The 15,819-nt window shown below is 50.9% G+C and overlaps 1 protein-coding gene across 1 annotated transcript in view; it reads right to left on the reverse strand.

Annotated features, from left to right (window-relative positions):
• The window catches only part of NMNAT2 (nicotinamide nucleotide adenylyltransferase 2), an 80,390-nt gene that overhangs the window by 12,200 nt on the left and 52,371 nt on the right, over window positions 1-15,819 (reverse strand). The window contains exons 4-8 of the mRNA XM_050963597.1: window positions 15,680-15,758; window positions 4,825-4,951; window positions 3,466-3,546; window positions 2,618-2,662; window positions 114-190 (exon numbers count right to left, since the gene is read on the reverse strand). Of these exons, the coding sequence (XP_050819554.1) occupies window positions 114-190; window positions 2,618-2,662; window positions 3,466-3,546; window positions 4,825-4,951; window positions 15,680-15,758 (409 nt within the window). The remainder of the gene's footprint in view (window positions 1-113; window positions 191-2,617; window positions 2,663-3,465; window positions 3,547-4,824; window positions 4,952-15,679; window positions 15,759-15,819) is intronic.

Genomic DNA, 15,819 nt, shown 5'->3' on the forward strand with positions numbered 1-15,819 from the left:
GTTATGCCACATGTAAGGTCACCGTGGGAGAGAGCAAAGAGGTGAGAAAAATGAGAGGGGAGGGAAGGAAACACTGCACAATGGATTGCATGCAGTGGTAGCCGGCTACTCACGTCAGACTCATTCCAGAGGCCTGGGATACAGAAGGACTCCAGCAGGTCACTGCCACAAAGCAATAAGATACGAAGCTCTGAAGAAAGGGAGTAGAGAATGGAGAAGTTTAGAGACATGGGCTGATGGCTTCCCCTTGTGACACTACTGAACCAACAATCCCTGCACTGTGCTGCTGAAGAGACTCTTTCCACAAGACACAAAAAAACAGGGCCTGATGCTTTGTGGCTATTCAAGATCCTATCGCACTTTCTGCAATAACAGTGATGTTAGCTGCAGTGCAGTACCCTGGCCAAGCCATCTGCCTACCCTAAATATCTCTCGTTTCAAACAGCATTTCATTTCCTCTCCTACACTGCTGTGCAGCATTGCTGTGGGCGGTTAAACAGCTGCTGCATTCCGCCCCAGAGATGGCTGCATTTCAGCATACTTTACACGGCACATGTACATATCTCATGGGGAAAGAAGTGATTCCTGGGGTATGTAGGTGCACAGATTTCGGATCTTTTAAAATGACAGATGTTCTATTAGTTCTCTGTTAGACATTACAAGGACCCGGACAACTGCTTAAAACCAAGGATTCTAATGGAGGTGTCCCACTGCTCCCCAGCATGTCGTCACTGTCATGGCAGAATAAGGTATTTGACAGAAAGCCCTAATACTTGCTCACTGCAGGGCAAACCTGTATAGACTTTTATGTCTTCCCTTTAACTTCTCCTGTTTGGATCAGTCTCCCCTCAGTGGCTTGCTGACCAGCACAACTGCTGGCATTTTACTCAGAGATGTGTACAATATCACTTATTGACCCTCAGAATCTTGGATGTTTAAAGGCACAGAAACTGCAGTGTTCAGTGTTAGAACTGAGTGTTGCTGAACAGATTTCTCTGTCTACATCACCACCTTTGGCCACCAGAGGGAAGCAGCAATATTGCTTAAATCTGTAAGGATAGAGGAACACGCTATTTAACAAACGAAGTGGGTATTCACCCACGAAAGCTCATGCTCCAAAAGTCTGTTAGTCTATAAGGTGCCACAGGATTCTTTGCTGCTTTTACAGATCCAGACTAACACGGCTACCCCTCTGATACTTCATACTATTTAACGCAGCCTCCCCTCTCACACCCTGCACACACTCCTTGTCTTAGCCACCTGTAGCTGAGCGTAAGTCAGCACTTTTCTCAACTTCTGAACTCTGGGCTGGGTTAACACTAAAGGGGTGCACAGAAGGCTCCAGTGATCATCTCCTGCCTGAGCTATCCATGCTATTTCTAAGGTTTTTAAGCTGCTTTTACAGTTAGCTAGTGGTGATGGGGTGGGTGACTGGGAATTGTAAACAATGAAATGGGTTTAGCAGCATCAGCAGGATACTTCTTGCCAGGGTTTGGCTATCCTCTGCTTGTGAAGTACAGGGAGGCTTATAAGGATGCGAAGGATTTTTTATATTTGGACATGCCACAAAATGGATCAGCGTTTTAAAGAAATATTGAAAGGGACTCCCTCATTTGTAAGAGCTAGACACATCTGCCATTGGACTGGAGGCAGCCGGAGCTAGGAGGGGGTGGTGGGAGATGGTCTTAACTCTCTGTTCATCATCTGGGGCTATAAAAATTCCAGAAGGGGTCTGACCAATTTCTGATGCACTGGTGACTCGGCATCTCAGTCTGGGTGGGTCATGCCAGGCTCTCCAGGGTATTTTATGTGATGGGAGAAGTGTATTCATCATTAGAGAACACAGAAAGATCTTTCACCAAGTTGGCATGAAGTCCTTTCTTCTGCAGTTGGACCAGGGACCCTCTCTTTGTGTTTCTTTAATGCCTGAGAGTTACTTTATTGGGGCTAGGGAGAGGTGGGCAAGGAACACTTAGAACAGGCCGTACCATGTATAGCAACTTCCAATGGAGGATTTCAAAGCACCTTACAATAGTGGATAAGTAAGATTCTGACTCTACTTTTTGGCCTTGTCTACACTAGAGAGGGTTATACTGGGATAGCTCTACCATCAAACCCTGCTAGTGGAGATGCAGTTTATACTGGAAGAGAGTTCTTTGGTTGGTTTACCTTACCCACAATTTCCCAGATGAGATCACATCCCTAACCAACATAGCTATGCCATCAAAAGCCAGCCCTAGCGTTAGATGCAACCCTAGTGGCCCAAGGTCACAGTGAGTCAATTTCAGAATTAGGAAGAGAAGTCAGGTGTCCCAACTCCCAGTCCTCTTTTCTAACCCTATAGCAATGCTGTCCTCCCTCCTCGTGAGGATGGGAATCAGCCCAGGGCAGTTCATCACCCTTTTGAGCCAGCCCAAATCCAGATGCCTGGTGTCCAATAGGAGCAATGACCCAGTCTCCTAATCTGGCGTCTGTGTTATGGTCGGTCACTAAAACAGACTGTTCATCCCCATTTCCTGTGTGGCCCCTCCCATATCACCCACTGCATCAGCCTGGGGGGAGAGAGCTGCGCTTTGCAGGGCCCCGCCCTTCTGAGGGCAGAACAGCGCGTACTCACCAATCTCTTCGTATCTCATCACGGTCCCCAAATTCGCATTCTCATCTGGAGAAAGAGAAGTACCAGAGTCCAAGCTTCAAATAAGCATCTGTGCCGGAGTGTGCCCAGGAGGGGAGACAGCTCTTTAACTGTTCAGCAGTGGCTCTTAGTGTTAACAGGATTCCTGCTCTACCAGTGCATATCTGTATACCTAGCACCTGGTGGTGGATTTCCGGTCACTCAGAGTCTTTCAAAGGAGATTGGGCGTCTTTCTAAAAGATCTGCTCTCACTCAACGGGGGAATGGCTGGGCGAGGTTCTAGGGCCCACGTGGTGCAAGAGGTCAGGCCAAGTGATCATAAAGGGATCATCCAGCCTTACAATCAATGGTGAGAGAGACTGCGTAGATTTCTTGTTAGTGGTTGGAGTTAATACTTCCGGGGACTCTTTCACCTTGGTGGTGTCTGTCTATATCCAGGCATTGCAAATTCAAGGAGTCGCTGTGCCTCTTCCCCTAGCATAGCCGGGCTCAGGCGGGACAGCTTTCCCCAGTTAAGCTAATGCTGCTTCCTGATGAGCAATCCAGGGAAATCGTGGGTGGGATCTGAGTGCCTACCTGCAATGAATTTTGGCATAACCCCTGGCAATCTCTGTGACAACCAGGGAGATGCTGTCAGGGAGAGAGTGGGGGCCTGCTCATCAGCTGGTATAAATGGACACAGCATCACTGTTGTCAATGGATCTACATTGATTTGCACTCGCTGAGGATCTGACTGTGAGTGGGTTGGATGGGAGGCAGAGAGGAGGAGGAAGACCGTGGAGTGGGGAGGAACGTAGATGAATGCAAGCATCTACATTTTCATAACGTACCCACAAAGGTGAAGCGCTCCATTGGCGGACGGACACAGCAAATCCGGCTCAGGCTTTCTCCCATCTTCCCCAAGATCCTTGCTGGAGGGAGAGAGAACAGGTAAAAGGCAGGTTCAGAGTCTGAGTCCCCTGCAAGAACCACGTCTCACTGCACAAGGTCTGTCTGTTATTCCCCTACAGAGCTCTCAGAACACACAGGGCATTTGACCCTGAGGGCGTGGGGGAATCCCTGCTGGTCACCTCTGCTGGCTGGGTTCTTAAATCAATACACTCTTGTTCCCACTTTCTGTACTGTTTGTATCCATTTCAGTCTGTTTGAATGACTCGTTTAGAGCCTTATTGCTGGATTGAAGTTATTTCATGTAGACGTTCGTCATCCTGAAGAGCTTTTTCCACCGCACCAAGAATTGGAAAGAAACCAATATTTTCTACTAAGGATCTGATCAGCAACTTGGTGCAAATGACCCCTTACTGGTTTGGTTACTAAAGCCCCAATCTACGGAGATGATGATTGTTTGTTGATTTCAGCCCCCTCTTAAAACTCTTTAATTTCACCCTGTTTGGATTTTTAATGAAGCTAGGTGTGCAGTTGTGGGTGCACCAGGCACTCAGGATTGTGCCTAACTAATCTGCACCTACAGGTAACAGCATATTTAAAATGTTCTCAGACAGCCCCCTGAATGGTTAATCATTGGATTTAAGTGTGACGTGCAGTACTTACATGTAAAAAATAGGCAAGAAATTGCACTTCTACCATGTTTAAGGATCAAGCCTGGTTTTTGGGCAATTCTAAGATACATTTTTCATGTAGATTTAGTGCCAGAGTGACAGCCCTTTGAAAGGGAAGTCCTCTATTCATTCACAGAACAGGTAGAGCATAGACACTGGCAGTGTGAACTTCCTCCCAATACTCTGCCTATGCACCTTAACTTGAACCTGAAGAGACCACTTTTAGCTGTGGAGCGTGGTTCAGTCTCCATGGCCCATTTGGTCTTTTTCCCATGTTGCTCCCGGTGCTAATTGTGTGGATGCTCAAGTGGACTCTGCCAATGGATCCCAGTCAATAGGGAGTAGGGGAAGTGAGAGAAGATAGCAAAAGGACCCAGTGACAGGTAGGTTGCATTTTCCAAACCTGAACCCAAATATTGCTGAATTGCATGGGTCTGGAATCTCAATTCACTCAAATTATACATTTTGGAACCATACACAGTCTTACCTGAAACCTTCATTCATTGTTTCTTGGACAGGTCTGTTTCCCTTCCCTATTTCTGGGGGAACAGGTCTGGGGATTTCAGATTGGTGCTGTCTACAGGGCTTACCTCTGCTCCATTTGGAGACCACCTCTCTGCTGAGACCTACCTGCTGTGGGCTTGTTGGAAATGTTTCTGTTCTGGTAAATGGGCTGTGGAGACTCATTCTGGGGCTGTCCAATCACTGGGGTCATGGAAGGCGTGTTCACATTGGAGAGGATGCAGCCAGTCACTCGCTAGGGTGGGGATGAAATGTAAGGAATCAGTAACATAACTCCAGAGCCAGAAACACATCCATAGATCTCTCACTATAGCTTGGTAGCCGCCTTACAGCTCACAAATTAACAACATTCTCCAGTCGTTACTAGGAGACTAGCCAGCCTCATTTCATGCTTCCCATTCCCAGCCAGTAAAATGAGACCGGGCCATATTACCTAATGAAAAGCAATGAAGCCAGGGAAGGCAATAGGCTTCAGAGCCCTAGCTGCAACCTGAAGTGCATCTTCAAAGCGCTGTTTATACAGCTATTTTTAGAGTGCCCATAATAACCCAAGTCTGCAGGCCTGGGCTGGGAGGCTCGCTTAGCATACCCTAAGCATCTCCATAAATAAGATACCCACCGGAATGATTTCTAGTATGTGTGATGAGACCGGCTTGATCTGTGCAAAACCATTATAAGGATACAATTCAAAAACTGGTATTGACAAAATACTGGCCCAAATGCCCTCTCCCATTTAGGCTGGTATATTTCATGGCTGCCTTAACCCTTAGAGTGAATTAATCAGGACAACTGTGTGTATTCAAGTATTCCTCTCCTGGATTCTTAGGCATAAGATGAAGGCCAAAGCTAAGCAAGAGGGGAGATGCTGTTATCACTGGAGATGTCTGTCCACATGCAGGCGGATCTTATACCAGCTTGGCAACATTCTAGTCACCCACTCACCAGAGCTGAGTAATGTTTTGTCAGGCAGGTAAATTGTCACTGGATTTTCCATGATTATCAATCCCAGTAAAAGGCAACTGAGCAGATTTTGGTGCCCAGGCTAGACAATTTTGCAAGGCTGATTTATACATTGCAACTTCATTTGCCTTTCATTTTATTTCTAATGACTCGAGATTCCCCGCCCTCCCCCCCTACTGTTCTTCTAAGCACACATGGACCTCATGGGAATAGGAGACTTCAAACATTCTCTGTTCTTTTAAAGTGAATTTGGCGTCAGTCTGGCAACTCTGGGGAGTGAAAAACTCTCTGTACCCACACCATGAGGTTGGGAGAGGGAAAGGCCGTGTCAGCTTCCCTCATGCTGCCATGTTGGTGTGCCCTTCCCCTGTTCTGTAGGGACTGGCTCTGGGGTAATTCAGTCTCCAGGGCCCATTCAGTCTTTGTCCCCTCTGCTGCAGCTGCTAAAATGGGTATTGGCCAGTGGTGGTATATCCGAGTGCCTGCATGACCATCTCTGGGGTGAGAGGGGCCTTCAGCCTTACAGCCCAATCAGTCTTCTCTCCTGCGCATGATAAAATGACTTCCAATTAGTGCTAATTGGTGGTGGGTTTTGTGATGCAGCCACCTGCGCGCTAGGAGCTGGGCTATGCTCTCCGAAGTCATTTTACAAAGACCACTGTGAACAGCTGCTAGATGACAGTCGGCTTCAGTCAGTGTCAAACTGTGCCAGATTGGAGCCAGTCCCCAGAGGTGAAAGGCTCCCGCTCCCATGAGTTGCCGATCCCCTGAGCCATGCATTCCCCTTTCAGGCCGTGATCCTAAGAGGAATAGAAAAGCTGGCTCCTGATTTGGCTGCGTGTGAACCTGCTTCTGTGAGGAGATTGCTGCACACATCTCAAAGACCTAGGCAGGCTTTAAACATTGTTTTAGCCCTGCAGTGAGTTAGCACCATTCTGGGTCCCCAGCCCCCAGGTTGCTGCCCAGGATAAGACTGCAATGTTGCTAACTCACCCTGTGCTAGGAAAGAAAGACAGCAGAATAATGACTGCACTCAACACACATTCTTGCATCAAATCTTATTTCCTGAGCCAACCCCACTTGCTCCTTCCTTCCGCTCCCTTCGAACTGGAGGCAAGAAGTGAACAGATGGGGCCTCATTAACTGCGGAATCCTGGGGTGGCTCCTGCCCTGCTAGCTAAGAACTTTAAAGGAATGTTAATGTGGTTGGGGGAGAGAATCCAACCAACCCTGAGCTCTCACTATAATCCCTTCCCTCGTATCCACGCTGCTCGCTTCCCTTCAGAGGAATTGGAACCATCATAAAAATTTCATCTGACTGGAGGGTAGATTTGAAATGATTCAGAACAACTTGGCTTGTTCCCAGGATTTTCTCTCAAGGTAACGATAGCACTGAGATGACAGCTCTCCTCCCTTCAGTTCTGCTCCATGGGGCAGGGGCTAGTAGGATCCAGAGAGGCAGAACAGCAGTGGAAAGCAGTGTTGTGTGAGACACTATATTCAGCCTAGCCTGCCTGTCCAGACTACTGAGGCATGAGTTCAGGCTTTCCTCATCTTGTGTCTCGACTACTGCAATCTGCCCCCTCTGGCCTTGTTGCCAGCCACGCTGCCTCCCTCAGTCTAGTCAAAAGGCTGCTAGTAGGGTTACAGAATCATAGAAATGTAGGGCAGGAAGGGACCTTGAGAGGTCGTGTAGTCCAAGCCCCTGCACTGAGGAAGGACCCTAAACCTAGACCATCCCTGACAGGTGTTTGTCCAACATCTTCTTAAAAACCTCCAATGATGGGGATTCCACAACCTCCCTGAGAAGCCTATTCCAGAGCTTAACCATCCTTAGAGTTAGAAAGGCTTTTCTAATATCTAATCTAATCTTGCTGCAGATTAAGCCCATTACTTCTTGTCCTACCTTCCATGGACATGGAGAACAAATGATCGCTGTCCTCTTTATAAGAGCCCTTAACATAGATGAAGACTATCATCAGGTCTTTTTCCAAGACTAAACATGTCCAGTGTTTTTAAGCTTTCTTTACAGGTCAGGTTTGCTAAATTTTTTACCATTTGTTGCTCTTCTCTGGGCTCTCTCCATTTGTCCACATCTTTCTTCAAGTGTGGTGCCCAGAACTGGACAGAGCACTCCAGCTGAGGTCTCCCCAGTGCTGAGTAGAGCAGGTCAGTTGCTGTGTCTTACATAGGGCAATCCTGTTAATACCCCCTCTCCCCCAGAATGGTCATCTTGACTTCCACTTTCACCACATCACTTCTCTGCTGGCATTCCTCCAATGGCTCTCCCTCTCCCATGCATGCCTGGTCTTTGCCTTTAAAGCCTTCTCCATTTATCCCCTCCCTAACCACCAGATCTACTAGCTTACTGAGCTGTGGACACCCCGACATCACTCTGCCAGTGGTGCCAGCCTCAGTCACTCACCCATCAGCGTCTCCCTCAAAAACATCTCCATGCTTTCTCCCACCTACCCCCCACCTCCAAACACACACATGGCAAAAAACCCCTGGCCAAATGCCTGAAGCTTCCATCTTCTCTTCTTTTAACTGCTTCCTCCGTACCTGCCCCTGCTGTGATGCCTGCAGATCCTTCCTGCCTGGCACTGGACCAGGCAAGTGGCATGGCCGAGCCATCTGCTTTTCTTCTCAACTCAGTTTGTCTCATTGGTTCCTCCTCCTGCCCTTCTTTGCCCACTTAAGCCCTGACTGGTTTGTCCCTTTCATCCAGGTCTCAGGGCAGCTTTAATGCCAACCTCCCCATTGCTGTTGCTGGAGGGTAGGGTAATGGTCTAAGATCATTAGCTGAAGAGGTGGTGGGAAGTCCCATTTCTGTTCAGGGTTTGTGATCTTCATTCTCACTTCTGCCTGCGCCTGTGGAGGGTTTCACTTACTGTGTCACGTATTCTCTGGGGTTTACCCAGCATGGAAGATGGCCTTGAATTTTCCTGTTGCTGTGAGTCATTTCTGAGAGCCAATGGAGCCAGGTTTGTCCCAGGGGGTTATTTTGTTAGGTGAGTAAGCAGGGCTTCATTCACTTGTCTTTCAAATGCCCTCTTTTCCCCTGGATTGACTGCGTGGCCAGCAGGGATGATGATTGCTTAGCTGTGAGTTTGCCTTCCCCAACTGCTCTCATTGCAGCCTCGTTCTTGTGTGCGTCCTGACAAGGATTTTTTTTCTTCCTACCCCCGTGTATAGAAGCTTGGCATTTTCCTGGAGTAGACACAGTGCTGGGAGTTTGTCCTTAGCCCTTTTCCAAAGGCGGATTAAATTCGGTCATGTGCAGCACAATGTTCTTTTCATTCCACTTTCTTCTAATCTCCTTTTGCCTAGCTCCCTTACTGTGGGGACTCGTCTACACAGTGAAACTTCATTCAGATTAAGGAAGGGTGTGAATTTACAGTGTGACAGCTACTCCTGAATAACTCCACCGTGATGGGGTGTGTACACCCCATACTGGCAGCGAAAGGGTTAATGGGAGGCCAAGGGCTCATTTAGCCCACTTGGTGGCACCTGGAGGGTGCGTTAGGTACAGTTCATAGGCAGACTCAGCTGGGGAGGAGAGTCACCTTCATAAAGCGAGGCACTCAGAGCAGTGAGGAAGAGATCCAGTGGGGAGGGGGCTCAGAGGGAGAGAAGGCCTGGGAGTCTCTCCTGAGAAAGGAGCTGTGGCAAATGGCCAGGGGCAGAAGGGACATGGGAAAGCTGCAGGCATGGAGTGGATTCCTATGATGAGCCCTAATAGACTCATAGACTCATAGGTCAGAAGGGACCAATATGATCATCTAGTCTGACCTCCTGCACAAGGCAGGCCACAGAACCCTACCCATCCACTTTTATAACAACCCCTAACCCAGGACTGAGTTATTGAAATCCTCAAAATTGGTTTGAAGACCTCAAGTTGCAGAGAATCCACCAGCAAGCGACCCATGCCCCACGCTGCAGGGGAAGGCGAAAAACCTCCAGGGCCCCTGCCAATCCGCCCTGGAGGAAAATTCCTTCCCGACCCCAAATATGGCAATCAGCTAAACCCTGAGCATGTGGGCAAGATTCACCAGCCAGCACCCAAGAAGGAATTCTCTGCAGTAACTCAGTTCCCATCCCATCCAACATCTCCCCGCAGACCATTGAGCAGACCTATCTGGTGATAATCCAAGATCAATTGCCCAAATTAACTATCCTATCATAACATCCCCTCCATATACTTATCAAGCTTAGTCTTAAAGCCAGAGAAGTCTTTTGCCCCCACTACTTCCCTCGGAAGGCTGTTCCAGAACTTCACTCCCCTAATGGTTAGAAACCTTCGTCTAATTTCAAGTCTAAACTTCCTTATATCCAGTTTGTACCTATTCGTCCTCGTGCCTACATTAGTACTAAACTTAAATAATTCCTCTCCCTCCCTAACGTTAACCCCCCTGATATATTTATATAGAGCAAGCATATCCCCCCGCAGCCTTCTTTTGGCCAGGCTAAACAAGCCAAGCTCTTTGAGTCTCCTTTCATAAGGCAGTTTTTCCATTCCTCGGATCATCCTAGTAGCCCGTCTCTGGACCTGTTCCAGTTTGAATTCATCCTTCTTGAACATGGGACATCAGAACTGCACACAGTATTCCAGATGGGGTCTCACCAGCGCCTTATACAACGGTACTAACACCTCCTTATCCTTGCTGGAAATACCTCGCCTGATGCATCCTAAAATCGCATTTGCTTTTTTAACAGCCGTATCACATTGGCGGCTCATAGTCATCCTGCTATCCACCAATACCCCAAGGTCCTTCTCCTCCTCTGTTGCTTCCAACTGATGCGTCCCCAACATATATCTAAAATTCTTATTATGAAAGGACAAGGTCCAGTGGAGGCTGCCGGGTGGCTTGCTGTCCCAGAAAGTTAGGAAGAACCCAGAGAGGCTCAACACCAGGATGGGTGGAAAGGCTGAACTGGTGCTTGGTTCTATTTTTGGGGGGTTTGAGTTCTGCTGGAAGAAGTCTGGGACCCCGGGGGGGGGGGGAAATGTCATAAGGGGCTGTTGGTGCAGGACATTGATACTCTGTAATGGGTGGACTATTGTGACCTGGCCAGCAGGCGGAGTCACACAGCAGACCATGTGATCCCTGAGGTTGAGAGGAGGCAAAAGGGGGGCAGTGCCAGGACTAGCCAAAAGGGGGCGTTCCGGGACAGTGAGTTTGTCACACCATGTACCAAGAAGTCCTAATACCCTGCAAGATCTGCATAGCAGGTGCTGTGACTATCTCTGATTGGAGGTTGTTGGCGTTTGGGCCTTGGTGCATTCCTGGGAGCCTTTCGTATTTCCTAGTCTGGAGAACCATTCAGCTTCCAGGAATGGCAGCTGTTTGGAATCCCTTGTTTGAGTGATTCGTTTGCGAGGAGCAGGGGTTTGTTTTAATTGGCATGTCCCTCTTGCTCCTTGTTACTGATGGCATTTTTAGCCTCTCCGTGTGGGTGTATTGATCTGGGCTGGATTGTTTGCTGCAACGTGTGACTGGTACTTTGCTGTCTGATGATGATGTGCACACCCAATCCTAGAGGGCTGACTCCTTTTTTTTTTTCCCAGCTGGGAGAGGAGGACACGTGCCTGTGTAATATTCTGTCTCCTCTACCTGTGTTGGGCCAGAACCTCAGCTTGGTAAATTGTCACAGCTCCACAGGTTTCAGGGGAGCTATGCTGTTTTTCCACAGCTAAGGATCAGTCCATCGAACATATATATCACGTTGGTATAATTGAATCAACCTGAAAGAGAAAGAAACCTGTCACGGAGTCACCAGGCGATGCTCTGGAACTGCTCCCCACCAAGCCAGGCAGGACTTTGGGGAGCCGCCTCTCCCTCAGAGCAGACTTGTTCAGGGCAAGAAGCTCACACGTCTTCACCTCCTGGGTCTCTCCTTGGAGCATTCAGCATCCTCTGTCCCTCCGTGTGCTTCCCACAGCAAGCCTGCCTCAGTGGGGTCCTGGGGAAGCCACAGGGTCCTGCACCCCCACTTCGCAGTCAGACATGACTCTTAGCCAGCCAGTAAAACAGATGTTTATTCGATGACAGGAATAGGGTCTAAAACAGAGCTTGTAGATACAGCGAACCGGACCCCTCGGCCGGGTCCATTCTGGGGGGCAGTGAACCAGACTCCCCACGTCTGCACTTCACTCCTCGACCCCAGCCAGCTCCAGACTAACAACCCCTCCCAGCCCCTCCTCTCTGCTCAGCCCCTTTCCCGGGCCAGGAGGTCACCTGATCTCTTTGTCTCCAACACTTTCAGCTGGCACCTTTGCAGAGGAGGGGCCCAGGCCATCAGTTGCTAGGAGACAGAGGGTCAGGCATTTAGGTGCACTGTCCCTTTGCTCTGCCAGATACTTAAGAACTGCTATGGGGACACTGAGGCACCAACACAGTATTCAGAGCAAACATTAAGAACATTCCTAGTTCGTCACATCTCTCCCCCCTTCGAGACCGAACTGAGCGAGGTCACTTCAGCCAGTGACCTGGGGAAGTTCGAACCCACCAACGTTCCCATGGATGCCCCAGCATCTCTCCCATTCCTTGATGTGAGTTACACCAGGACAGTCCAGTCTCACGCCCTCCCTTAGGTCGGGTGTACTTGATGGCACTTGCAGGCCGCATGTGGGAAGGTTTATGCGGATTGAACACTTTTGCTATCCCCAATACCCATGGGGTTCAAACTGGGACAGGGTCTTCTCCCAGCACTCTGGGCTGCAATTCGGGCTGTCTTGGTTAAGAGCCCTCAGCTTGGCCTTTGCCAGCTCTGGGCTTGAGCAGCCGCTTCCCACCTTGTGGCCCAGACACAACGCCTCTGCCGTCCCCACCTTACACTTTCCAGCTTTTACCGTCAGTCCCACCTCCTTGAGGCAGCCCAGCCCCCTCTTCACCTGGGACACCTGTTCCTCCCAGGTCTGGCTAAAGATGCACACGTTATTAGTGTCTGCCCGGGCCAAGTTCTCCATCGCCCTTTGCTTCTCTAGAGTCTCCCCAGGCCTAGGCATGGGGTCAGCATCAGACACTGTGATGGCTTTAAGCTTCTGATAGCCCCCACAAAACCAGATCATCCTGACTCCTTTGGGGATCAGCCCCACAGGTGAGGCCCATGGGCTGTAAAACAGCTGGATCCCATCTAAAGCCAGCAGGTCCCTGACCCCTCTCTCCAGGATCTGGGTTGCTTTCCCAGTGACTCTGAACGGGGAACACCTGATGGGGAGATTGGCTCCCACCTCAGGGAAGAGATCCCCCAGGGGGTCTTCCCCCTTCTCCTCCCAATCCTTCCTTTCCGGGTCCAGGGGTCCCCTCACTCTCCTCCCATCCAGCAGCTCGAACGGGAAGAACCCTGTGGATTCCTGGGGCACCACCAGCTGCCTTCCGATTCCCCCCAGTTCTACTTCCCCTTGGGGAGCCCATTCCCGGTACAGGAATCCCTCCTCCTGCAGGACTCTGTCCCCGCAGCCTTCCCCAAGGGAGTTTGCAGCGCTGTGGCCAGCAAGTTCCCTCAGCTTCTCCAAGGAGGGATCCCTCTGCAGCTCGGTCTGGCATTCAGCTGCTGGGGCAGGGAGTGGGACCTGCTCCCTCTCGCTGGCTGGGCCTGGGGTCACAGCCCCCCTGAGCCCTGTCCCTGGTAGCTCCCTCTCTGCTGTGTAATCACTTCCCAGCAGCACGTCTGGACCAGGCAAACCTGGTTGGCAGCTGACCTGCCCTGCCTGGGTGTCCCCCCACTCAGCTGGGGTCTCAGCTCCCCCCTTGATCAGCGCTGCCCTTGCTGTCCCAGTGGGGCCAGGCAGCGAGCTCTCTGCTCTGGTGTGCAGGGGGGCGGGGAACATCTCTCCCTCCCACTCAGCCCCAGGGGGCTGGTTACAGGTAGGCAGGTATCCTGAGCCCCGCAGCCCCTCCCCACTGCCAGCCAGGTCATTTGCATTTTCACTGACCATTTCCATCCTAGCCAATTGGTTCCCTGGATTTGAATTCAAACCCTCAGCCATTACAGGAGTGGGGCCTGGATCCTGTCCCAAGGGGAGACAGTCACCCCCCAACAGGGCCTCCGAGCCGATATCCTGGAGAACCCCAACTACCAGCCAGCCCGACCCCTCCTGGGTCTGCACAGGGATCTGGGCCATAGGCAGGGCGAGGGGCTTCACCCCAGGGAACTTCACCCAGGTCCCACAGTCCCTCAGCATCTGGGGTTGCACCACCACAGTTCTCTCTGTCCCAGGGTCTCGCCCCCGCAGACGTGTTTCCCCACTGACCCCTGGGCAGCCCCCTATGTCTCTCTGCTCCACCATCACCAGTCCACGCTACTGCTGCTTCTCCTGCAGCTTTTCCTCGGGCTCTTGCTCTCTCTCATGGTCCTCTCGCTCTCTTGGGCTCTGCTCCCATCCCATCCGTCTCCAATCTCCTGATGGGGAACCCAATCGTGAAGACCTTCATCTGATTGGGGACCAGACTCCCAGGGATGCCTGGCTGATGCTCCAGCTGCTCCCAGATCCTCTTGTAGCCCCATCTGGGTCAGGAATCTGCTTCTCAGAGCGGTCCTCCTCCTCCAACTGCACGATTAACTGTGCCTTGGTGAACGTCCCCATGCGTAACCCTCTCTTTGTGCACAGGATCACAATGTCCTTCTTAAGGAGCTGGTGATAGGCCATCACTTCACCATTCCCAAGTGGTTCTGGACTCACAGGCCTGCATGCTCTTGGCTCCCCCATGGTTTCCAGGAAGAACGCCTGGTGTGCCAGCCCTTCTCGTGATCACCACCTCTTTGCCAGGGTCGAGCTGCAGACTCCTCTGCCCCTGGGACTGCTCCTGCAATCTCCAGGGGAACCCTGCTACTGCAAAATCCTTCTCTCTCCCAGGGTCGAGCGGTAAGCTCCTCCTCCCCTGAGACTGCTCTCTGCAGTCCTCAGGGGGACCCTGTTACTCCAACAGTCCTTCTCGCTGGTCACACACTCCCAGAGGTTAACTGCCCCCTGAAACCATCCCTCTCTGAGCCTTCAGCACGCCTGGTCCTCATTATCTCTCCTTTGTTTTACTGCTCCCCAGTCACTTACTGCAAGCAGCGCCATTCACGGGGTGCAGTACGTCCCGCCACTGCCACCAGTTGTCACAGAGTCACCGGGCGATGCTCTGGAACTGCTCCCCACCAAGCCAGGCAGGACTTTGGGGAGCCGCCTCTCCCTCGGAGCAGACTTGTTCAGGGCAAGAAGCTCACACGTCTTCACCTCCTGGGTCTCTCCTTGGAGCATTCAGCATCCTCTGCCCCTCCGTGTGCTTCCCACAGCAAGCCTGCCTCAGTGGGGTCCTGGGGAAGCCACCGGGTCCTGCACCCCCACTTTGCAGTCAGACATGACTCTTAGCCAGCCAGTAAAACAGAGGTTTATTCGATGACAGGAACAGGGTCTAAAACAGAGCCTGTAGATACAGCGAACCGGACCCCTCGGCCGGGTCCATTCTAGGGGGCAGTGAACCAGACCCCCCACGTCTGCACTTCACTCCTCGACCCCAGCCAGCTCCAGACTAACAACCCCTCCCAGCCCCTCCTCTCTGCTCAGCCCCTTTCCCGGGCCAGGAGGTCATCTGATCCCTTTGTTTCCAACACCTTCAGCTGGCACCTTTGCGGAGGAGGGGCCCAGGCCATCAGTTGCTAGGAGACAGAGTGTCAGGCATTTAGGTGCACTGTCCCTTTGCTCTACCAGATACTTAAGAACTGCCATGGGGACACTGAGGCACCAACACAGTATTCAGAGCAAACATTAAGAAAATTCCTAGTTTGTCACAGTATAATTGAATCAACCTGAAAGAGAAAGAAACCTGCCCTGCATTGGCTACCGCTGAGCCTGAACTCAGCCCTGAAAGTGCTACAAATCAAAGCTATCAGAGGGACATTCGAGTCGTGCATTAAAAATGCATTGGTCTAACCACTTTCCTACACCACTTCTCCCACTAGCCACAGCTTTCCCCTCCCCACTCTGTGACACACCTGCCCAGGTGTGACTCACCTTCATCAGATCACGGTGGTGTTCCAGTACGCTGCAGGTAGTCTGCCAGGTGTCCTGATAGCACTCCCAGGGGTCAACCCTGTGGAGAGGAGAGAACATGACACAGAGGGTTTGCATGTGAATCTTGCTCTGTCCTTCAC

This window comes from Gopherus flavomarginatus, chromosome 7, assembly GCF_025201925.1.
Source record: "Gopherus flavomarginatus isolate rGopFla2 chromosome 7, rGopFla2.mat.asm, whole genome shotgun sequence".
NCBI lineage: Eukaryota > Metazoa > Chordata > Testudines > Testudinidae > Gopherus > Gopherus flavomarginatus.